General features: G+C 47.1%; 1 protein-coding gene across 3 annotated transcripts; it reads left to right on the top strand.

Annotated features, from left to right (window-relative positions):
* Positions 1-267: 267 nt before the first annotated feature.
* klhl12 (kelch-like family member 12) lies at positions 268-23,938 on the top strand. Of its 3 annotated transcripts, none has more exons than XM_079675218.1 (12): positions 268-502; positions 1,087-1,313; positions 2,082-2,235; positions 2,715-2,932; positions 10,484-10,633; positions 15,552-15,666; positions 17,833-17,939; positions 19,958-20,153; positions 20,547-20,705; positions 21,362-21,460; positions 22,577-22,763; positions 23,290-23,938. In XM_079675218.1, exons 2-12 carry the CDS (start codon positions 1,131-1,133, stop codon positions 23,414-23,416), a joined length of 1,695 nt encoding a protein of 564 aa, XP_079531344.1. In that variant the 5' UTR covers positions 268-502; positions 1,087-1,130; the 3' UTR covers positions 23,417-23,938. The 3 variants fall into 3 exon arrangements, with proteins under 3 accessions (XP_079531344.1, XP_079531343.1, XP_079531345.1); XM_079675217.1 differs by having other exon boundaries at positions 268-663; XM_079675219.1 differs by lacking the exon at positions 23,290-23,938 and having other exon boundaries at positions 268-663; positions 21,362-21,464; positions 22,577-22,762.
* The last annotated feature ends 737 nt before the right edge of the window (positions 23,939-24,675 follow it).

Below are 24,675 nucleotides of genomic sequence, written 5' to 3'. Positions count from 1 at the left end.
GGACCAATGAAAAGAGTGCATTACCGCCCCCTGCTGGACTGGAGAGCGGAGCATTTTATTTTATTTATTTTATTTATTTTATTTATTTTATTTATTTTATTTATTTTATTTATTTTATTCAATATCATACATTCTACATACAATAAAGTCGAGGGGTCCTCAAGTCCGGTGGAGCATGTGTTGCGTCTGGTAAGTGACGTCACGCTGCATCACTCGCGTCTCCGTCTGGGCGGCGGGAGCGCGCACGCACAGTCACGTAATGTTCTGTTTACGTCTGTAGTGCAGTGACCCTGCTGCTGCTGCAAAACGAGCCATTGTACCTGCTTTAAAGCCGCACCTGGGGGGATGTGACCGGATATTTGAGACACTTGAGAGTGTGAGGAGTTCCAGAGTGACCTGTCAGAGTCACCATGGATTACCTGTAGTGTAAAGCTTCTCTCTGACTGACAGCAGGAGAGCTAGCAGGGCTCAGTTAGCTTTGGATCAGCTGTTTTGCACACAGGTATTATCCTCTGTGGTGGTTGTTGTTGGTGTGTGTGTAGCTGCTGGATCTGTGTGTGTTTGCAGTGTGTAGTGTGTGTAGCTGCTGATGGCTCATGTGTAGCTGCAGCTCTTACAGTCATTGCCTCCCAGCGGTGGAAACAGTTCTCAGATCCTTTAACGGTGAGTGGCTGCAGAAACACATTCACTGCATTAAAGTCAAAACACTAGCATGCACAATATCACCCAAGGTGCACTTCATTTCAATCAGGAAGTATACAGGGGTGGGAAGTAACTAAGTTCCTTTACTCCAGTATTGTACCTTTTGGTCCAATTTAAATAATATTGTTATATTGCTACTTGTTTGTGATATTAGGAGATACATTTAGTATGTCAAGCATATGGTGAACTAATAATAAGAACTACATGTGTTTGTGTAACCCTGTGTTTACATATATCAGTCATTATTTGAACGTACTATGTTGTGATTTAGACTAATCACCCAAATATGAAACTAGTATAGCTTTAATACTCAGAGCTGCATGTTCAGAGGATGCAGTGATGAAGACTCTCTCCTCATCAGATCTCCTCCTCCTCCTCTCTCAGGTTCCTGGAGCAGCCTGAGGTCGGGCGGCGCCTCCGGGGGAAACATGGCTCCCAAAGACATCATGACCAACTCTCACGCCAAATCCATCCTGAACGCCATGAACGCTCTGAGGAAGAGCAACACGCTGTGTGACATCACGCTGAGGGTGAACACGGCCGACTTCCCCGCGCACCGGATCGTCCTCGCGGCCTGCAGCGACTACTTCTGCGCCATGTTCACCAGCGAGGTAACACTCTAAGGATGTCTCACAGAGGCTTAGAGTTAGCATCCAAAACTCCTCTGTGTACTTCCGGATCATGGTGACATCACTATGGAACACTCGCACTCCTATTGGCCATCGCTCCGACACATTGTACGTGATAGGGTATAAGAGGCGGGACATCTCTTATGCTGCTCTTATGATTCAACGTCAGTGACGGCATGCTGAGATCCTCATCACTGATTGGCTAACGCCCGAACGTGTCACGTGATTTTGACGCTCAAGTTGAAAAAAATGGAACTCTCGCGATTGAAGCGCCCCCCTTCAATTGATGCCATCCGAGCAAATTTGCGTCTATCAGGTGTTAACCCACCTGAAGCGTTCACACCTGATAACAGATAAACAGACATTTATAAAGCACACAAATAAAGTGCAACAGAAACACATCAAATAAATATTTAAATACATTTAAAAACAGTCATGTAAAAAGCTAAGAGAATACAATTAGTGTGAGATATGAATAACTATTTGATTTAATGAAAAGCAGCGTCTTCAATTGCACAAGTTAGTTCAATTGCTAGTTATTATTGACTGTGTGTGTGTGTGTGTGTGTGTGTGTGTGTGTGTGTGTGTGTGTGTGTGTGTGTGTGTGTGTGTGTGTGTGTGTGTGTGTGTGTGTGTGTGTGTGTGTGTGTGTGTGTGTGTGTGTGTGTGTGTGTGTGTGTGTGTGTGTGTGTGTGTGTGTGTGTGTGTGTGTGTGTGTGTGTGTGTGTGTGTGTGTGTGTGTGTGTGCAGCTGGCAGAGAAGGGGAAGTCCTTCGTTGATATCCAGGGTCTGACAGCATCTACGATGGAGATTCTTCTGGACTTCGTGTACACGGAGACGGTTCTGGTGACGGTGGAAAACGTTCAGGAACTACTGCCGGCCGCGTGCTTACTGCAGCTCAAAGGTGCGTTCAGGTGCATCCACTCAAAGGTGCGTTCAGGTGCATCCACTCAAAGGTGCGTTCAGGTGCATCCACTCAAAGGTGCGTTCAGGTGCATCCACTATAAGGGGCATTCAGGTGCATCCATTCAAAGGTGCGTTCAGGTGCTTCCACTCAAAGGTGCGTTCAGGTGCTTCCACTCAAAGGTGCGTTCAGGTGCATCCACTCAATGGTGCGTTCAGGTGCATCCACTCAAAGGTGCGTTCAGGTGCATCCACTCAATGGTGCGTTCAGGTGCATCCACTCAAAGGTGCGTTCAGGGGCATCCACTCAAAGGTGAAGAAGCAACAGACCAAGGATGAGGCTAGAAGGATCTGTTAGGGGTTTGGAGCAGAACACTTCAGAGACATGTTTTTTATATATTTGTATATATCTGAGAGCTGTGATATGCGCCTGAAGTAGTATGATAGAGACCTTTAACTCATGTTCCCCTGCTTCCTCAGGAGTGAAGCGCGCCTGCTGTGACTTCCTGGAGGGGCAGCTGGACCCCACAAACTGCCTCGGGATCCGGGACTTTGCAGAGACTCACAACTGTCTGGATCTGATGCAGGCGGCTGAACTCTTCTCCCAGAAACACTTCTCAGAGGTCGTCCAGCACGAAGAGTTCATGCTGCTCTGCCAGGCCGAGGTGGAGAAGCTCATCAAGTGCGACGAGATACAGGTGAGGAAACACGAGAGGAAACACGAGAGGAAACACGAGATACAGGTGAGGAAACACAAGATACAGGTGAGGAAACACGAGAGGAAACGAGAGGAAACACGAGAGGAAACACGAAAGGAAACACGAGAGGAAACACGAGAGGAAACACGAGAGGAAACACGAGAGGAAACAAAAGAGGAAACACGAAAGGAAACAAAAGAGGAAACACGAAAGGAAACAAAAGAGGAAACACGAGAGGAAACACGAGATGAAACACGAGAGGAAACAAGGGGTTACGTATTGTAACCTTTGTTAAATAAACACAGGCGGAGCCCTCTCCTGGACTCTGGGTACTCCCCTCAATCATATCATGCAAGCATTCATCCACTGAGACTTTCTAGACGGCTCCGGGGCGGGCCTACCTGAATGCATCTCACCGCATAAAAGGAGGCCTCGCCTCCTTACTGTCATCCTTTACTTCTCTTCAGCAAGCGGCATTCGACCAATAAAATACAAACTTGAAAAAACAGAATCATATTAGTTCATCAGGTTTCATAGAGCCAAACATCTCAAGTGCTACTCAACTGGCTTTAGATAAGCCAGCCCTTTATTAGTATATAAGTGCTTTGTTAGTAATTCTATCTCTGGAAGTGGAGTCCAAAGAGATGAGTTATATAACAAGGGTTAGTATACATAACCCCTCGTTATATCTCTCAGAGGGTCCGCCCTCTTCTGGACTCTATGGGTACAGTGAGCGGGCGGAGCCCCGATGTATACATGCGCTGTCGTCCCACAACAACACATCTCACTGTTTCTGACCGGCTTTCCGGTTAGCAGCCTCACTCACCTCTCCCTCGTAACCGTGGAGAGAAAAGAGGCTGCGGCTGACAGAGCACACCCTGACGCACTGACCCCGCGGAGAAGTGTGCTATGACGTGGAGGACTCTGCCAGCCTGCACCCAAACAGCTGTTCAGGGTGCGACGCCACGGTGGCCAGGGATATCACACGACCGGCTGGGCCAGATTATTCATCTGGACCAATATCACACCTTCCCTCAGGCGGGGGGGGGGCGTGTGTATTAATATGTGTATTGTACCCTGTAAACCCCCCTGTCCCTGTGCTCAGAGTGTGTATTAATATGTGTATTGCCCCCCTGTCCCTGTGTTCAGAGTGTGTATTAATATGTGTATTACCCCCCCTGTCCCTGTGTTCAGAGTGTGTATTAATACGTGTATTGCCCCCCCTGTCCCTGTGTTCAGAGTGTGTATTAATATGTGTATTACCCCCCTGTCCCTGTGTTCAGAGTGTGTATTAATATGTGTATTACCCCCCCTGTGCCTGCGCTCAGTGTGTATTAATATGTGTATTACCCCCCCTGTCCCTGTGTTCAGAGTGTGTATTAATACATGTATTACCCCCCCTGTCCCTGTGTTCAGAGTGTGTATTAATATGTGTATTACCCCCCCTGTCCCTGTGTTCAGAGTGTGTATTAATACATGTATTACCCCCCCTGTCCCTGTGTTCAGAGTGTGTATTAATACGTGTATTACCCCCCCTGTCCCTGTGTTCAGAGTGTGTATTAATACGTGTATTACCCCCCTGTCCCTGTGTTCAGAGTGTGTATTAATATGTGTATTACCCCCCCTGTCCCTGTGTTCAGAGTGTGTATTAATGTGTATTACCCCCCTGTCCCTGTGTTCAGGGTGTGTATTAATACGTGTATTACCCCCCCTGTCCCTGTGTTCAGAGTGTGTATTAATACGTGTATTACCCCCCTGTCCCTGTGTTCAGAGTGTGTATTAATACGTGTATTACCCCCCTGTCCCTGTGTTCAGAGTGTGTATTAATATGTGTATTACCCCCCTGTCCCTGTGTTCAGAGTGTGTATTAATATGTGTATTACCCCCCCTGTCCCTGTGTTCAGAGTGTGTATTAATATGTGTATTGCCCCCCTGTCCCTGTGTTCAGAGTGTGTATTAATATGTGTATTACCCCCCTGTCCCTGTGTTCAGAGTGTGTATTAATATGTGTATTGCCCCCCTGTCCCTGTGTTCAGAGTGTGTATTAATATGTGTATTACCCCCCTGTCGCTGTGTTCAGAGTGTGTATTAATATGTGTATTACCCCCCTGTCCCTGTGTTCAGAGTGTGTATTAATATGTGTATTGCCCCCCTGTCCCTGTGTTCAGAGTGTGTATTAATACGTGTATTGCCCCCCTGTCCCTGTGTTCAGAGTGTGTATTAATACGTGTATTGCCCCCCTGTCCCTGTGTTCAGAGTGTGTATTAATATGTGTATTACCCCCCTGTCCCTGTGTTCAGAGTGTGTATTAATATGTGTATTACCCCCCTGTCCCTGTGTTCAGAGTGTGTATTAATATGTGTATTGCCCCCCTGTCCCTGTGTTCAGAGTGTGTATTAATATGTGTATTGCCCCCCTGTCCCTGTGTTCAGAGTGTGTATTAATACGTGTATTGCCCCCCTGTCCCTGTGTTCAGAGTGTGTATTAATACGTGTATTGCCCCCCTGTCCCTGTGTTCAGAGTGTGTATTAATATGTGTATTACCCCCCTGTCCCTGTGTTCAGAGTGTGTATTAATATGTGTATTGCCCCCCTGTCCCTGTGTTCAGAGTGTGTATTAATACGTGTATTGCCCCCCTGTCCCTGTGTTCAGAGTGTGTATTAATACGTGTATTGCCCCCCTGTCCCTGTGTTCAGAGTGTGTATTAATATGTGTATTACCCCCCTGTCCCTGTGTTCAGAGTGTGTATTAATATGTGTATTACCCCCCTGTCCCTGTGTTCAGAGTGTGTATTAATACGTGTATTACCCCCCCTGTCCCTGTGTTCAGAGTGTGTATTAATATGTGTATTACCCCCCTGTCCCTGTGTTCAGAGTGTGTATTAATATGTGTATTACCCCCCTGTCCCTGTGTTCAGAGTGTGTATTAATATGTGTATTACCCCCCTGTCCCTGTGTTCAGAGTGTGTATTAATATGTGTATTACCCCCCTGTCCCTGTGTTCAGAGTGTGTATTAATACGTGTATTACCCCCCTGTCCCTGTGTTCAGAGTGTGTATTAATACGTGTATTACCCCCCTGTCCCTGTGTTCAGAGTGTGTATTAATACGTGTATTACCCCCCTGTCCCTGTGTTCAGAGTGTGTATTAATATGTGTATTACCCCCCCTGTCCCTGTGTTCAGAGTGTGTATTAATATGTGTATTACCCCCCTGTCCCTGTGTTCAGAGTGTGTATTAATATGTGTATTACCCCCCCTGTCCCTGTGTTCAGAGTGTGTATTAATATGTGTATTACCCCCCCTGTCCCTGTGTTCAGAGTGTGTATTAATACGTGTATTGCCCCCCTGTCCCTGTGTTCAGAGTGTGTATTAATACGTGTATTGCCCCCCCTGTCCCTGTGTTCAGAGTGTGTATTAATATGTGTATTACCCCCCTGTCCCTGTGTTCAGAGTGTGTATTAATATGTGTATTACCCCCCCTGTCCCTGTGTTCAGAGTGTGTATTAATACGTGTATTGCCCCCCCTGTCCCTGTGTTCAGAGTGTGTATTAATACGTGTATTACCCCCCTGTCCCTGTGTTCAGAGTGTGTATTAATACGTGTATTACCCCCCTGTCCCTGTGTTCAGAGTGTGTATTAATACGTGTATTACCCCCCCTGTCCCTGTGTTCAGAGTGTGTATTAATATGTGTATTACCCCCCCTGTCCCTGTGTTCAGAGTGTGTATTAATATGTGTATTACCCCCCCTGTCCCTGTGTTCAGAGTGTGTATTAATATGTGTATTACCCCCCCTGTCCCTGTGTTCAGAGTGTGTATTAATATGTGTATTACCCCCCTGTCCCTGTGTTCAGAGTGTGTATTAATACGTGTATTGCCCCCCTGTCCCTGTGTTCAGAGTGTGTATTAATATGTGTATTACCCCCCCTGTCCCTGTGTTCAGAGTGTGTATTAATATGTGTATTACCCCCCCTGTCCCTGTGTTCAGAGTGTGTATTAATATGTGTATTACCCCCCTGTCCCTGTGTTCAGAGTGTGTATTAATATGTGTATTACCCCCCTGTCCCTGTGTTCAGAGTGTGTATTAATATGTGTATTACCCCCCTGTCCCTGTGTTCAGAGTGTGTATTAATATGTGTATTACCCCCCCTGTCCCTGTGTTCAGAGTGTGTATTAATATGTGTATTACCCCCCCTGTCCCTGTGTTCAGAGTGTGTATTAATATGTGTATTACCCCCCCTGTCCCTGTGTTCAGAGTGTGTATTAATATGTGTATTACCCCCCCTGTCCCTGTGTTCAGAGTGTGTATTCATATGTGTATTACCCCCCCTGTCCCTGTGTTCAGAGTGTGTATTAATATGTGTATTACCCCCCCTGTCCCTGTGTTCAGAGTGTGTATTAATATGTGTATTACCCCCCTGTCCCTGTGTTCAGAGTGTGTATTAATATGTGTATTACCCCCCCTGTCCCTGTGTTCAGACTGTGTATTAATATGTGTATTACCCCCCCTGTCCCTGTGTTCAGAGTGTGTATTAATACGTGTATTACCCCCCCTGTCCCTGTGTTCAGACTGTGTATTAATATGTGTATTACCCCCCCTGTCCCTGTGTTCAGAGTGTGTATTAATATGTGTATTACCCCCCCTGTCCCTGTGTTCAGAGTGTGTATTAATATGTGTATTACCCCCCTGTCCCTGTGTTCAGAGTGTGTATTAATATGTGTATTACCCCCCCTGTCCCTGTGTTCAGACTGTGTATTAATATGTGTATTACCCCCCCTGTCCCTGTGTTCAGAGTGTGTATTAATATGTGTATTACCCCCCCTGTCCCTGTGTTCAGACTGTGTATTAATATGTGTATTACCCCCCCTGTCCCTGTGTTCAGAGTGTGTATTAATATGTGTATTACCCCCCCTGTCCCTGTGTTCAGAGTGTGTATTAATATGTGTATTGCCCCCCTGTCCCTGTGTTCAGGGTGTGTATTAATATGTGTATTGCCCCCCTGTCCCTGTGTTCAGAGTGTGTATTAATACGTGTATTACCCCCCCTGTCCCTGTGTTCAGAGTGTGTATTAATACGTGTATTACCCCCCCTGTCCCTGTGTTCAGAGTGTGTATTAATACGTGTATTACCCCCCCTGTCCCTGTGTTCAGAGTGTGTATTAATATGTGTATTGCCCCCCTGTCCCTGGGTTCAGAGTGTGTATTAATACGTGTATTACCCCCCCTGTCCCTGTGTTCAGAGTGTGTATTAATACGTGTATTACCCCCCCTGTCCCTGCGCTCAGAGTGTGTATTAATACGTGTATTGCCCCCCTGTCCCTGTGTTCAGAGTGTGTATTAATATGTGTATTGCCCCCCTGTCCCTGTGTTCAGAGTGTGTATTAATATGTGTATTACCCCCCCTGTCCCTGTGTTCAGAGTGTGTATTAATATGTGTATTACCCCCCCTGTCCCTGTGTTCAGAGTGTGTATTAATATGTGTATTACCCCCCTGTCCCTGTGTTCAGAGTGTGTATTAATATGTGTATTGCCCCCCTGTCCCTGTGTTCAGAGTGTGTATTAATATGTGTATTGCCCCCCTGTCCCTGTGTTCAGAGTGTGTATTAATACGTGTATTACCCCCCCTGTCCCTGTGTTCAGAGTGTGTATTAATATGTGTATTACCCCCCCTGTCCCTGTGTTCAGAGTGTGTATTAATACGTGTATTACCCCCCTGTCCCTGTGTTCAGAGTGTGTATTAATACGTGTATTGCCCCCCCTGTCCCTGTGTTCAGAGTGTGTATTAATATGTGTATTACCCCCCCTGTCCCTGTGTTCAGAGTGTGTATTAATACGTGTATTACCCCCCCTGTCCCTGTGTTCAGAGTGTGTATTAATATGTGTATTACCCCCCCTGTCCCTGTGTTCAGAGTGTGTATTAATATGTGTATTACCCCCCCTGTCCCTGTGTTCAGAGTGTGTATTAATACGTGTATTACCCCCCTGTCCCTGTGTTCAGAGTGTGTATTAATATGTGTATTACCCCCCCTGTCCCTGTGTTCAGAGTGTGTATTAATATGTGTATTACCCCCCCTGTCCCTGTGTTCAGAGTGTGTATTAATATGTGTATTACCCCCCCTGTCCCTGTGTTCAGAGTGTGTATTAATATGTGTATTACCCCCCCTGTCCCTGTGTTCAGAGTGTGTATTAATATGTGTATTACCCCCCCTGTCCCTGTGTTCAGAGTGTGTATTAATATGTGTATTACCCCCCTGTCCCTGTGTTCAGAGTGTGTATTAATATGTGTATTACCCCCCCTGTCCCTGTGTTCAGAGTGTGTATTAATATGTGTATTACCCCCCCTGTCCCTGTGTTCAGAGTGTGTATTAATATGTGTATTGCCCCCCCTGTCCCTGTGTTCAGAGTGTGTATTAATACGTGTATTACCCCCCCTGTCCCTGTGTTCAGAGTGTGTATTAATATGTGTATTACCCCCCTGTCCCTGTGTTCAGAGTGTGTATTAATATCTGTATTACCCCCCCTGTCCCTGTGTTCAGAGTGTGTATTAATACGTGTATTACCCCCCTGTCCCTGTGTTCAGAGTGTGTATTAATATGTGTATTGCCCCCCTGTCCCTGTGTTCAGAGTGTGTATTAATATGTGTATTACCCCCCTGTCCCTGTGTTCAGAGTGTGTATTAATATCTGTATTACCCCCCCTGTCCCTGTGTTCAGAGTGTGTATTAATATGTGTATTACCCCCCCTGTCCCTGTGTTCAGAGTGTGTATTAATATGTGTATTACCCCCCTGTCCCTGTGTTCAGAGTGTGTATTAATATCTGTATTACCCCCCCTGTCCCTGTGTTCAGAGTGTGTATTAATACGTGTATTACCCCCCCTGTCCCTGTGTTCAGAGTGTGTATTAATATGTGTATTACCCCCCTGTCCCTGTGTTCAGAGTGTGTATTAATATGTGTATTACCCCCCCTGTCCCTGTGTTCAGAGTGTGTATTAATATGTGTATTGCCCCCCTGTCCCTGTGTTCAGAGTGTGTATTAATATGTGTATTACCCCCCTGTCCCTGTGTTCAGAGTGTGTATTAATATGTGTATTACCCCCCCTGTCCCTGTGTTCAGAGTGTGTATTAATATGTGTATTGCCCCCCTGTCCCTGTGTTCAGAGTGTGTATTAATATGTGTATTACCCCCCTGTCCCTGTGTTCAGAGTGTGTATTAATATGTGTATTACCCCCCCTGTCCCTGTGTTCAGAGTGTGTATTAATACGTGTATTACCCCCCTGTCCCTGTGTTCAGAGTGTGTATTAATATGTGTATTACCCCCCCTGTCCCTGTGTTCAGAGTGTGTATTAATATGTGTATTACCCCCCCTGTCCCTGTGTTCAGAGTGTGTATTAATGTGTATTACCCCCCCTGTCCCTGTGTTCAGAGTGTGTATTAATACGTGTATTGCCCCCCTGTCCCTGTGTTCAGGGTGTGTATTAATATGTGTATTGCCCCCCTGTCCCTGTGTTCAGAGTGTGTATTAATACGTGTATTGCCCCCCTGTCCCTGCGCAGGTGGACTCTGAGGAGCCGGTGTTCGAGGCCGTGCTGAACTGGGTGAAACACAACAGAAAGGACCGCGAGGCGTTCCTCTCCGAGATGCTGGAGTTCGTGCGGCTGCCGCTGCTGACGCCGCGATACATCACCGACGTGATCGACCCCGAGGTGAGGCTCTCGTCCAATCACACGCTCCGAACTCTGATTAAGGCCCAATAGGCTCTCGTCCCAAATGTAAGGCGCCTTTCGTGACACCGTACAATTAGTTAAATATTCGAAGTAAAAGCAACAAGCTGCGAGTGAGACTTCAGACGGAGGGGCAGTGGGTAGGGTTTGGTTTGGAATTGGACCTAAATCCCCCCCACTGTTCCCACTATAACTCTCTCTTTCCGTCTGTTTCACCCTCTGATCTCTCTCTCTCCCTTTCCGTCTGTTTCGCCCTCTGATCTCTCTCTCTCCCTTTCCGTCTGTTTCACCCTCTGATCTCTCTCTCTCCCTTTCCGTCTGTTTCGCCCTCTGATCTCTCTCTCTCTCTTTCCGTCTGTTTCACCCTCTGACCTCTCTCTCTCCCTTTCCGTCTGTTTCGCCCTCTGATCTCTCTCTCTCCCTTTCCGTCTGTTTCACCCTCTGATCTCTCTCTCTCCCTTTCCGTCTGTTTCGCCCTCTGATCTCTCTCTCTCCCTTTCCGTCTGTTTCACCCTCTGACCTCTCTCTCTCCCTTTCCGTCTGTTTCGCCCTCTGATCTCTCTCTCTCCCTTTCCGTCTGTTTCACCCTCTGATCTCTCTCTCTCCCTTTCCGTCTGTTTCACCCTCTGATCTCTCTCTCTCCCTTTGCGTCTGTTTCGCCCTCTGATCTCTCTCTCTCCCTTTCCGTCTGTTTCACCCTCTGATCTCTCTCTCTCTTTCCGTCTGTTTCACCCTCTGATCTCTCTCTCTCCCTTTCCGTCTGTTTCACCCTCTGATCTCTCTCTCTCCCTTTCCGTCTGTTTCGCCCTCTGATCTCTCTCTCTCCCTTTGCGTCTGTTTCGCCCTCTGATCTCTCTCTCTCCCTTTCCGTCTGTTTCACCCTCTGATCTCTCTCTCTCCCTTTCCGTCTGTTTCACCCTCTGATCTCTCTCTCTCCCTTTCCGTCTGTTTCACCCTCTGATCTCTCTCTCTCCCTTTCCGTCAGTTTCACCCTCTGACTTCTCTCTCTCCCTTTCCGTCTGTTTCGCCCTCTGATCTCTCTCTCTCCCTTTCCGTCTGTTTCACCCTCTGATCTCTCTCTCTCTTTCTGTCTGTTTCACCCTCTGATCTCTCTCTCTCCCTTTCCGTCTATTTCACCCTCTGATCTCTCTCTCTCCCTTTCCGTCTGTTTCACCCTCTGATCTCTCTCTCTCCCTTTCCGTCTGTTTCACCCTCTGATCTCTTTCTCTCTTTCCGTCTGTTTCACCCTCTGATCTCTCTCTCTCTCACACCCTGGGATCTCTCTCTCTCTCACACCCTCTGATCTCTCTCTCTCTCTCACCCTCTGATCTCTCTCTCTCTCTCACCCTCTGATCTCTCTCTCTCTCACCCTCTGATCTCTCTCTCTCTCTCACCCTCTGATCTCTCTCTCTCTCACCCTCTGATCTCTCTCTCACCCTCTGACCCTCTCTCTCTCACACCCTCTGATCTCTCTCTCTCTCTCACCCTCTGATCTCTCTCTCTCTCACCCTCTGATCTCTCTCTCTCTCACCCTCTGATCTCTCTCTCTCTCACCCTCTGATCTCTCTCTCTCTCACCCTCTGATCTCTCTCTCACCCTCTGACCCTCTCTCTCTCACACCCTCTGATCTCTCTCTCTCTCACCCTCTGATCTCTCTCTCACCCTCTGATCTCTCTCTCTCTCTCACCCTCTGATCTCTCTCTCACCCTGTGATCTCTCTCTCTCTCTCACCATCTGACCCTCTCTCTCTCTCACACCCTCTGATCTCTCTCTCTCTCTCACACCCTCTGATCTCTCTCTCATACCCTCTGATCTCTCTCTCTCTCTCTCACCCTCTGATCTCTCTCTCTCTCTCACCCTCTGATCTCTCTCTCTCTCTCTCACACCCTCTGATCTCTCTCTCATACCCTCTGATCTCTCTCTCTCTCTCTCTCACCCTCTGATCTCTCTCTCTCTCTCACCCTCTGATCTCTCTCTCTCATACCCTCTGATCTCTCTCTCTCTCTCTCTCACCCTCTGATCTCTCTCTCTCTCACACTCTGATCTCTCTCTCTCTCTCACACACCCTCTGATCTCTCTCTCTCTCTCACCCTCTGATCTCTCTCTCTCTCACACTCTGATCTCTCTCTCTCTCTCACACACCCTCTGATCTCTCTCTCTCTCACCCTCTGACCCTCTCTCTCTCTCTCTCTCACACCCTCTGATCTCTCTCTCTCTCTCTCTCTCACCCTCTGATCTCTCTCTCTCTCACACCCTCTGATCTCTCTCTCTCTCACACCATCTGATCTCTCTCTCACACCCTCTGATTTCTCTCTCTCTCACACCCTATGATCTCTCTCTCTCTCTCTCACCCTCTGAACTCTCTCTCTCACCCTCTGATCTCTTTCTCTCTCACCCTCTGATCTCTCTCTCTCTCACACACCCTCTGATCTCCCTCTCTCTCACCCTCTGATCTCTCTTTCTCTCATCCTCTGATCTCTCTCTCTCTCACCCTCTGATCTCTCTCTCTCTCACACACCCTCTGATCTCCCTCTCTCTCACCCTCTGATCTCTCTCTCTCTCACCCTCTGATCTCTCTCTCTCTCACCCTCTGATCTCTCTCTCTCTCACACACCCTCTGATCTCCCTCTCTCTCACCCTCTGATCTCTCTCTCTCTCTCACCCTCTGACCCTCTCTCTCTCTCACCCTCTGATCTCTCTCTCTCTCTCTCACACCCTCTGATCTCTCTCTCTTTCTCACACCCTCTGATCTCTCTCTCTCACACCCTCTGATCTCTCTCTCTCGCACCCTCTGATCTCTCTCTCTCACCCTCTGATCTCTCTCTCTCTCTCTCTCTCTCTCTCTCATCCTCTGACCCTCTCTCTCTCACCCTCTGATCTCTCTCTCTCTCACCCTCTGATCTCTCTCTCACACCCTCTGATCTCTCTCTCTCTCTCACACCCTCTGATCTCTCTCTCTCTCTCTCACCCTCTGATCTCTCTCTCTCTCTCACCCTCTGATCTCTCTCTCACCCTCTGACCCTCTCTCTCTCTCACACCCTCTGATCTCTCTCTCTCACCCTCTGATCTCTCTCTCTTTCTCTCACACCCTCTGATCTCTCTCTCTCACACCCTCTGATCTCTCTCTCTCTCTCACACCCTCTGATCTCTCTCTCTCACCCTCTGATCTCTCTCTCTCTCTCTCCCTCTGATCTCTCTCTCTCACTCCCTCTGATCTCTCTCTCTCACCCTCTGATCTCTCTCTCTCTCTCTCCCTCTGATCTCTCTCTCTCACACCCTCTGATCTCTCTCTCTCACCCTCTGATCTCTCTCTCTCTCTCACACCCTCTGATCTCTCTCTCTCTCTCACACCCTCTGATCTCTCTCTCTCACCCTCTGATCTCTCTCTCTCTCTCTCCCTCTGATCTCTCTCTCTCACTCCCTCTGATCTCTCTCTCTCACCCTCTGATCTCTCTCTCTCTCTCACCCTCTGACCCTCTCTCTCTCACACACCCTCTGATCTCTCTCTCTCTCACCCTCTGATCTCTCTCTCTCTCTCACCCTCTGATCTCTCTCTCTCTCACCCTCTGACCCTCTCTCTCTCACACACCCTCTGATCTCTCTCTCTCTCTCACCCTCTGATCTCTCTCTCTCTCACCCTCTGATCTCTCTCTCTCACACACCCTCTGATCTCTCTCTCTCTCACACCCTCTGATCTCTCTCTCTCTCACACCCTCTGATCTCTCTCTCTTTCTCTCACACCCTCTGATCTCTCTCTCTCACACCCTCTGATCTCTCTCTCTCTCTCACACCCTCTGATCTCTCTCTCTCACCCTCTGATCTCTCTCTCTCTCTCTCCCTCTGATCTCTCTCTCTCACTCCCTCTGATCTCTCTCTCTCACCCTCTGATCTCTCTCTCTCTCTCTCCCTCTGATCTCTCTCTCTCACACCCTCTGATCTCTCTCTCTCACCCTCTGATCTCTCTCTCTCTCTCACACCCTCTGATCTCTCTCTCTCTCTCACACCCTCTGATCTCTCTCTCTCACCCTCTGATCTCTCTCTCTCTCTCTCCCTCTGATCTCTCTCTCTCACTCCCTCTGATCTCTCTCTCTCACCCTCTGATCTCTCTCTCTCTCTCACCCTCTGACCCTCTCTCTCTCACACACCCTCTGATCTCTCTCTCTCTCTCACCCTCTGATCTCTCTCTCTCTCACCCTCTGATCTCTCTCTCTCTCACCCTCTGACCCTCTCTGTCTCACACACCCTCTGATCTCTCTCTCTCTCTCACCCTCTGATCTCTCTCTCTCTCACCCTCTGATCTCTCTCTCTCACACACCCTCTGATCTCTCTCTCTCTCACACCCTCTGATCTCTCTCTCTCTCACACCCTCTGATCTCTCTCTCTCTCACACCCTCTGATCTCTCTCTCTCTCTCTCTCACCCTCTGATCTCTCTCTCTCTCACCCTCTGATCTCTCTCTCTCACCCTCTGACCCTCTCTCTCTCACACACCCTCTGATCTCTCTCTCTCTCTCACCCTCTGATCTCTCTCTCTCACACCCTCTGATCTCTCTCTCTCACCCTCTGATCTCTCTCTCTCTCACCCTCTGATCGCTCTCTCTCACACCCTCTGATCTCTCTCTCTCTCACCCTCTGATCTCTCTCTCTCACACCCTCTGATCTCTCTCTCTCACACCCTCTGATCTCTCTCTCTCACCCTCTGATCTCTCTCTCTCACCCTCTGATCTCTCTCTCTCTCTCACACCCTCTGATCTCTCTCTCTCACCCTCTGATCTCTCTCTCTCTCTCACCCTCTGATCTCTCTCTCACCCTCTGATCTCTCTCTCTCACCCTCTGATCTCTCTCTCTCTCACCCTCTGATCTCTCTCTCACCCTCTGACCCCCTCTCTCCCTCTCTCCCAGCCCCTTGTCCGATGCAGCTTGCCCTGCAGAGACCTGGTGGACGAGGCAAAGAAGTTCCACCTGAGGCCGGAGCTGAGGAGCGAGATGCAGGGCCCGAGGACGCAGGCCAGGCTCGGTGGGAAACACACTCTGACTATTCATTATATACTATTTTATATTATTTTATTAGTATCTTTTATATTATTTTATTAGTATCTTTTATATTATTTTTGTTCATTATATATAAAAAAAATTGTATTGATTATATTTATTTATTATTTTATTTGTTTTATTATATATATATTTTTTTTACACATTTAAATGAAAAGTCTTATATTATACGTTTCTAATGGATTTATTATTATTACTATTATTATTATTATCATTTTGTATTTATCTTAGAATTACTTTTATCACAAAAATAAATCTGATGAAACTTTGATTTGAAGCCACTAAATATGAAACGTGTTTATAAAGCTGTTTCCAGATATGTGATCATTATCCCTCCCCCCTCCTCTCGCCCCCCCCCCCTCTCCTCTCCTGTTCTCTGATGGTTCCTGGTTCCTCTCCTTCCTCTCCCTCCCTCCTCTCCCCCCTCCTCTCCTCTCCCCCTCCTCTCCCCCCTCCTCTCCTCTCCCCCTCCTCTCCCCCTCTCCTCTCCTGTTCTCTGATGGTTCCTGGTTCCTCTCCTTCCTCTCCCTCCCTCCTCTCGCCCCCCCCCTTCTCCTATCCTGTTCTCTGATGGTTCCTGGTTCCTCTCCTTCCTCTCCCTCCCTCCTCTCCCCCCTCCTCTCCTCTCCCCCTCCTCTCCCCCCTCCTCTCCCCCCTCCTCTCCCCCCTCCTCTCCTCTCCCCCTCCTCTCCCCCCTCCACTCCTGTTCTCTGATGGTTCCTGGTTCCTCTCCCCCCTCCTCTCCTGTTCTCTCATGGTTCCTGGTTCCTCTCCCTCCTATCCCCCCTCCTCTCCTCTCCCCTCTCCTCTCCCCTCTCCTCTACCCCCTCCTCTCCTGTTCTCTCATGGTTCCTGGTTCCTCTCCCCCCTCCTCTCCTCTCCCCTCTCCTCTCCTGTTCTCTGATGGATCCTGGTTCCTCTCCCCCCTCCTCTCCTCTCCCCCCTCCTCTCCCCTCTCCTCTCCCCTCTCCTCTCCCCCCTCCTCTCCTCTCCCCCCTCCTCTCCTCTCCTCTCCCCCCTCCTCTCCTGTTCTCTGATGGTTCCTGGTTCCTCTCCCCCTCCTCTCCTCTCCCCCCTCCTCTCCTGTTCTCTGATGGTTCCTGGTTCCTCTCCCTCCTCTCCCCCCTCCTCTCCTCTCTCTCCCCCTCTCCTCTCCTGTTCTCTGATGGTTCCTGGTTCCTCTCCCTCCTCTCCCCCCTCCTCTCCCTCCCTCCTCGCCCCCTCCTCTCCTCTCCCTCCCTCCTCTCCCCTCTCCTCTCCTGTTCTCTGATGGTTCCTGGTTCCTCTCCCTCCTCTCCCCCCTCCTCTCCCCCCTCCTCTCCCCCCTCCTCTTCTGTTCTCTGATGGTTCCTGGTTCCTCTCCCTCCTCTCCCCCCTCCTCTCCTCTCTCCCCCCCTCTCCTCTCCTGTTCTCTGATGGTTCCTGGTTCCTCTCCCTCCTCTCCCCCTCTCCTCTCCTGTTCTCTGATGGTTCCTGGTTCCTCTCCCTCCTCTCCCCCCTCCTCTCCCTCCCTCCTCGCCCCCTCCTCTCCTCTCCCTCCCTCCTCTCCCCTCTCCTCTCCTGTTCTCTGATGGTTCCTGGTTCCTCTCCCTCCTCTCCCCCCTCCTCTCCCTCCCTCCTCGCCCCCTCCTCTCCTCTCCCCCCTCCTCTCCCCTTCTCCTCTCCTGTTCTCTGATGGTTCCTGGTTCCTCTCCCTCCTCTCCCCCCTCCTCTCCCTCCCTCCTCGCCCCCTCCTCTCCTCTCCCCCCTCCTCTCCCCCCTCCTCTTCTGTTCTCTGATGGTTCCTGGTTCCTCTCCCTCCTCTCCCTCTCTCCTCTCCTGTTCTCTGATGGTTCCTGGTTCCTCTCCCTCCTCGCCCCCCTCCTCTCCCTCCCTCCTCGCCCCCTCCTCTCCTCTCCCTCCCTCCTCTCCCTCCTCGCCCCCTCCTCTCCTCTCCCCCCTCCTCTCCTGTTCTCTGATGGTTCCTGGTTCCTCTCCCTCCTCTCCCCCCTCCTCTCCTGTTCTCTGATGGTTCCTGGTTCCTCTCCCTCCTCTCCCCCCTCCTCTCCCTCCCTCCTCGCCCCCTCCTCTCCTCTCCCCCCCCCCCCCCCTCTCCTCTCCTGTTCTCTGATGGTTCCTGGTTCCTCTCCAGGAGCCAAAGAGGTCCTCCTGGTGATCGGAGGGTTCGGCAGCCAGCAGTCGCCCATCGACATCGTGGAGAAATACGACCCCAAGACTAAGGAGTGGACCTCTCTACCTGTGAGTTCAAACACACCCAGTCTGCTTTCTACGTCAGGGATTACAAATATCATTATTATTACACTTTTTTAATTATATTGAGGTTTTAAAACATTGATGTTTTCACGATTATTTCTTATTAGAGAAACGAATGTGTGAGAAATGTGTTTTGCGAGGATTATTTACCTTTTATTACATGGTTTAGTTGAATACTGGATTCTGATTGGTCAATTCAGAACACGTTGTTAATCCAGTAGTACAGACCGCTGTCAAGGACTTATTGACCGTTGTTAAGGACGCTCACATCCGCAGAAAGAAGTTCTGTCGATTCCACTGAATACAGTTTGGCTGTTTGCTTGTCTTTAGTTTCCCGTTGTCTCCCGTCCCGTCTGAGAGCAACATGGAGGATTTTAATATTCATTATAATATATTTGGAGAGTACAGTAGTTTGGATGAATGGTTAGTGGCTGATGAGTCCCCAGCGAAGAAAAGAAAAAGACAAGAAAACAGCGGAGAAGTAAGAGAGGCGAAGAGAGGGACCACATTACGGAACTATTTAAAGACTGGCTGATCAGCTACGGGGCAGAAACCCTCAACACGCAGCGGTCCAGACATCAAACGGCGACACATATTCATTTTGCAGTTCCTTTGGCATCAGGGCAGGGATATCTAGATACTACCCAAGGTTTGACATAATGAATTGTGCTACTTTTAAAGCAAGCAACGATGTTTTCAAATCTGTAATCAAAAAGGTCCGCAAAGCCGCTATCGAAGCAGTTCCTGCCGTTGCTACGTTAGTTCAAACGGTAACAACGGACTATTTTTCTTTGCAGAAGCATGTCAATTTAAATCAATAAAAACATTTTCTAAATCTATAAAAGCATTTCAATTAAATATTGGGAGTCTTGTCGTTACCGCCTCGCTGCACATTATCCGTTACATAAAATCCTATAGATAATATATCAAGGTAAGATAGATGCCATAACAAATAATTTATATTAAAGCTTAGATGGATGTATATAAACACGTCGTCTAATCGATGATTCGTGGCAGCTCCAGATGTTTTGAGCTAACCCTTTCCATGGACGCGGGAAGGGGGGGTGCTGAGGGGGCCGCAGCACCCCCATCTGTTGGCGGAGAGTTGTAACTGCAACGCCAAACGCAGGTTGTGTTCCAAACGTCCATTTAGCTTAGGAACCTTCCTAACGGAGTGAAATGACCCGGAAGCCCCTCAGTGGCAGCCATGATAAGTTCTGATTCTCCAGATGATAGGAAAGGAGGTTTCAAACTTCCTTTATAACCTCCTTTAGCTTAGGAACCACTGCACCTCCCTCACCGGAAGGAGAGGAGAAAATGCTGCCCCACAATGCCTTGCAGCCGCAGCATTTGCCGTCACTCAAAAGTCGGCCGTTCACGAAAACAAACGATTATGACGGAGAAATGATATCATGAAAGTTACGGTGCTTATTAAGCATTTATAAGAAATCCTATAAATAATCGATATAGGTTTGATAGATACTATAATAAAATAGGATTTAGAGTGATATTAAAGCTTATTGCAAGACGGTCTAAAATCTCATATCAATGAATCCCTTGTTGTTACTCTCCCTCCTCAACTAGGGGGACAAAGGAAGGAACAAAATATGAAAATAACCGAGAGAGAGACAAAAGAGAGAGGAAACGTTAATGTTTAATTGTGATGTGTGATGTGTGCAGCATGTGTAGTGCGGTGTCTCTGTGTGAGACCTGCATGTCTCACTTGTGTTTGTTCGTTGTTAGGAGATGTGCTCCAGTTTATCTTTGTGTATCACTTAGTTTATCTTAAGTTTGTTTTGTAACTTGGCTGCAGAGCCTTTCTTCCTTTTCAAATAGTTAAACATTATCTACTCATTTTCCCAAATCAGCTTCCTCTCTTTTTTCTCTCTCCCTGTTCTTTTCTCTTGTGTTCCTTCCCCCTGCACGCCTAGTTGAGGAGGGAACACTTGTTAATGATCTTTCTGTCTTCTCATCGATATTTTTGTATTGGTGTTTTTGGACAGAACATCGCCCGAAAGCGCCGCTACGTGGCGACGGTTTCCCTCCACGACCGGGTGTACGTGATCGGAGGCTACGACGGGCGCTCGCGGCTCAGCTCGGTGGAGTGTCTGGACTACACGGCGGACGAGGACGGCGTCTGGTACACCGTCGCCACTATGAACGTCCGGCGGGGCCTCGCGGGGGCCACGACCCTCGGAGGTGAGGGGGACTATCTTCAGAGAGTTTACAGTATTATAATTGATCTTGAAAACATGGTGGACAAAGCTCTGAGTGACCCGGCACCCTCTCACATCACTGATTTAAAAGCATTACTTGTTTTATTTTTCTCTGTTGTGTTTAATTTGTAAAATGTTGCTTGGTTTGATCAATTTATTCTATTTTTATTTTGTATTTAATGTTTATAAAAGCTGCTACACATTCTTTGGTATCCACTTTTATTTTAGTATTTTTCTTACTTTTTTACTTATCTGTTAACTTCTTGATCATTTTATCGAATTTATTCTTTTGCCTATTTTACCTTTTTGAAACCTTATATTTTATTATTATTATAATAATAAGTATTGTTGTTGTTGGTGTTGTTTCGCTCTTCAGATATGATTTATGTGGCTGGAGGCTTTGACGGCAGCCGGCGTCACACCAGCATGGAGCGCTACGACCCGAACATCGACCAGTGGAGCATGCTGGGAGATATGCAGACGGCCCGCGAGGGGGCGGGGCTTGTGGTCGCCAGCGGACTCATCTACTGCCTCGGTACAGATCTCTAATTATACGTTTTATTTATATTATAATAATAATAATTATAGCGGCAAATCTCCCTTTGAGTTCTGTCGCTGAGAGGCTCAAACGTTCTCTTCTCTGTGACGCGCTCCAAACTAGAGGTCGTAGTCTGATAGAGTTCATGGTGTTTACAACATTTGGTGGAAATCTGAGAATATTCTCAAAATTCGGAAGAAACGTCAAAATTCTGAGGAAAAATCAAAGAATTTCTGTGTTTTTTTTAAGAAAAATGAAAATACAGTTAAAATAAAACAAACAAACAGAACAAACAATATTCAAGTCCGGACACACGGTCAACAGAAAGTATCGGAGCACCCTCTCCTCTACGTCATCCAACAGGTGACCAAACACCAATAAACCAGGACAAACAAACAAACAAGAACGGCAGATAATAAAGTAAAAATCAATAAATAGCAATTATTATTATTATAAAAAGGATTCTGATTGTTTGTGTTGGGAAAACACTGAATGTCCTCCTCCAATAAGGACACTGTTCAGGAACTAGTTGATGCTCTGTGTGTGATGACTCCATTCTGGAGAGGATCACAGACACATGGATCCTGAGGTTGAAGCTCGAGCCGGGGACCAGGGAGATATTTCTAACAGTTAGATTTCCTGTTTCCTGTCAGGAGGGTACGACGGTCTGAACATCCTGAACTCGGTGGAGCGATACGACCCGCACACCGGACACTGGACCAGCGTCACCCCAATGGCCACCAAGCGCTCAGGTAGGTAAGAACCGTGTGTGTGTTTCTGTTAGGGATGCACAATGCATTACTCTCACCTGACATTGGAAGATGGCAGTAGAATCAGAATCAGGTTTAGTACAAGGTAGGTTGACACATACGAGGAATTTGACTTGATTTCATTCTGCATACATCAAATTAAATACAAAATAATAACACAGATAGAAAACTATTTGAAGAAAAACTGTAATAACATAAAAAATATGATAATATGTATTGTTGGGCCTTGTGACTCGGTGCTGTACAAGAGGTCGTTTTATCTCTGATTTCTAGACATCCGTATCAGCTGGGAAATGTCCCATTGGGGCCTCCCTAGTTTCTGACTCTCTGTGTGTTTCTTATGGCGCTTTTCCACTGCAGGGCCTCGCACGGCTTAGTACGGTATGGCTAGGCCTTGGTAGGCCCGGCTCACTTTATGCTGCGTTTCCATTACAGTTTAGTAGCTGGGGCAGTAACTATAGTAACGCAGTGTAGGCGGAGCCATGACGTAATCTTCAATGTGAACCACAAAACCAACATCAGCCGTTAGCTGTTAGCCCTCAGAGCTCACAGCTCAGCTAGTCTGTGTCATGGAGAATACAGTCGCTGGTTTATTTATGTCTGTAGTCGGAGCATTTACAACGTTAGCTTAGCCGATCTCCATTTAGACAACACGCATTTTAAAAGGTGTTTCGCCTGCCGTCTGTCTGCAGACTCGTTAAAGCATTCATTCATGGTTTTTACTATCCGGTATCAGTATGTTGTTACTTCGGCATCATTTTGATCACGGTCAAATATATTCACTATGTTGTAGTCGCAGCCCCCTTGCCGTCACTAGTTTAGCATACTCAGCCCGGTTGTTGGCCCGGTAAGAACCTCGATTTTGGAGGGCCAGAAAAAAGGTGAAAAAGTAGCCCTGAGCCGGAACTACGCCTCGTGTTTATGAGACTCTTAGTCAAAGTCAAAAAGTCAACTTAATTGTCAATCTTTCAGTTTGTGTGTAGAGAAAGAGAGTTTCCCATAATCCCGAATACAAAATCAAATATATATAAAATATGTATAACAAATGTGTATATACCTATATATACACAATCAAATCAATCTTCCTGCTTCCTCCAGGCGCCGGCGTGGCATTGCTGAACGACCACATCTACGTGGTGGGGGGGTTTGATGGCGTCTCCCACCTGGACTCTGTGGAGGTTTATAACATCCGGACGGACTACTGGGCGACGGTCGCTTGCATGACGACGCCGCGATGCTACGTGGGAGCGACGGTGCTGCGAGGACGACTCTACGCCATCGCAGGGTGAGGCACACGAGGCACAATTGGGGGAAAAGTAAAAATTCTTAGAAAAAGTCCAAATTCAGAAAATTCAGTGAAAAGTGAAAATTCTTTGAAAAGTAAAAATTCTGGAACAAAAACCGAATTCCGAATAAAAGTCGAAAATCTGAGAAAAGTACAAATTCTTATAAAGGGTAAACATTTGGAAAAATAACGATGATGTTTACGATATAACAAAACAAAAATGTCTGTGAAAAAAACGGAATTCCAAGAAAAAGTCGAGAATCTGAAAAAAGTACAAATTCTTATAAAATGTAAAAAATCGTAGAAAAATTTCTGAGAAAAAAACAGAATTCTTACAAAAGTCAAAATTCTGAGAATATTTGAATTCAAAGAAAATTCTGAAATCTGTGGGGGGGAAAAGATTCTGGAAAAAAAAAATGAATTCCGAGAAAAAGTCGAAATTCTTATAAAAAGTCAAAATTCGGAGATGACGACCATATAAAAAAAAAAAATCCTTAAATGGAAATGTCCTGCCTCCTGTCTCCAGGTACGACGGGAACTCTCTGCTCAGCAGCATCGAGTGCTACGACCCCGTCATCGACTCCTGGGAGGTCGTGACCTCCATGGCGACGCAGCGCTGCGACGCCGGAGTGTGTGTGCTGCGAGAGAAGTGAAGAAGAAGAAGAAGAAGAAGAAGAAGAGTGAAGTGTTTCCATGAGCACCGTGTTGTAAACATCCTGACAGCTTGAAACACAACATTTCAAGAAGCAGCAGAGAGCGGACAGACGGCAGCTAGCCTCACAGCGAACCCTCAGAGCTGCATGACTCTCCTCACCTGTGGGATTATTTTTTCAGTTTGTCTTCAAAGTGCAATATATTTCTACTCATGCAGAAGCTGCTACACGCCTTATGACCCGGCCTGCATCACACGTCCGTGTTGCCTCATCCATCTTTTTGTAACTGTTTTAGATTCTCTTTAATACAGAAGGTTTATTGTTGCTCTCAGATTATATATATATATATTTAGAGATTTTAGAAAAATGACTGAATTGTGCCAGTTGATTATTTTGTCCCTGAAGAAATCACAGAGTCAGAGCTGCATGTGATGATTTTATTTTATAAAGCTGTACATTAACCTTCACTTTTGCCTGAGACGTGAATAAAGTCACAGAGAAATTAAACCCTGAAACAACAAAGCGCTGAGTCGTCAATAACAACAACAGAACATCAATAACAACAACAGATCATGACGAAGCAGTTTAAAGTCTCTAGTCATCTAAATACTCCAAACTTAAAAGTACTAATTATGCAGAGTTATGTATATTATTATACTTTAAAGAGTCCTCTCCTGCTGATGTTCAGGTGTATATCAGTATGTAGTGTCTCTACTTTAAAGAGTCCTCTCCTGCTGATGTTCAGGTGTATATCAGTATGTAGTGTCTCTACTTTAAAGAGTCCTCTCCTGCTGATGTTCAGGTGTATATCAGTATGTAGTGTCTCTACTTTAAAGAGTCCTCTCCTGCTGATGTTCAGGTGTATATCAGTATCTAGTATCTCTACTTTAAAGAGTCCTCTCCTCTGATGTTCAGGTGTATATCAGTATGTAGTGTCTCTACTTTAAAGAGTCCTCTCCTGCTGATGTTCAGGTGTATATCAGTATCTAGTATCTCTACTTTAAAGAGTCCTCTCCTCTGATGTTCAGGTGTATATCAGTATGTAGTGTCTCTACTTTAAAGAGTCCTCTCCTGCTGATGTTCAGGTGTATATCAGTATGTAGTCTCTCTACTTTAAAGAGTCCTCTCCTGCTGATGTTCAGGTGTATATCAGTATGTAGTGTCTCTACTTTAAAGAGTCCTCTCCTGCTGATGTTCAGGTGTATATCAGTATGTAGTGTCTCTACTTTAAAGAGTCCTCTCCTGCTGATGTTCAGGTG

This window comes from Notothenia rossii (genome assembly GCF_949606895.1).
Source record: "Notothenia rossii genome assembly, chromosome: 4".
NCBI lineage: Eukaryota > Metazoa > Chordata > Actinopteri > Perciformes > Nototheniidae > Notothenia > Notothenia rossii.
The sequence above is the reverse complement of the archived record's forward strand: the minus strand, read 5'-3'. Positions and strand labels throughout refer to the sequence as shown.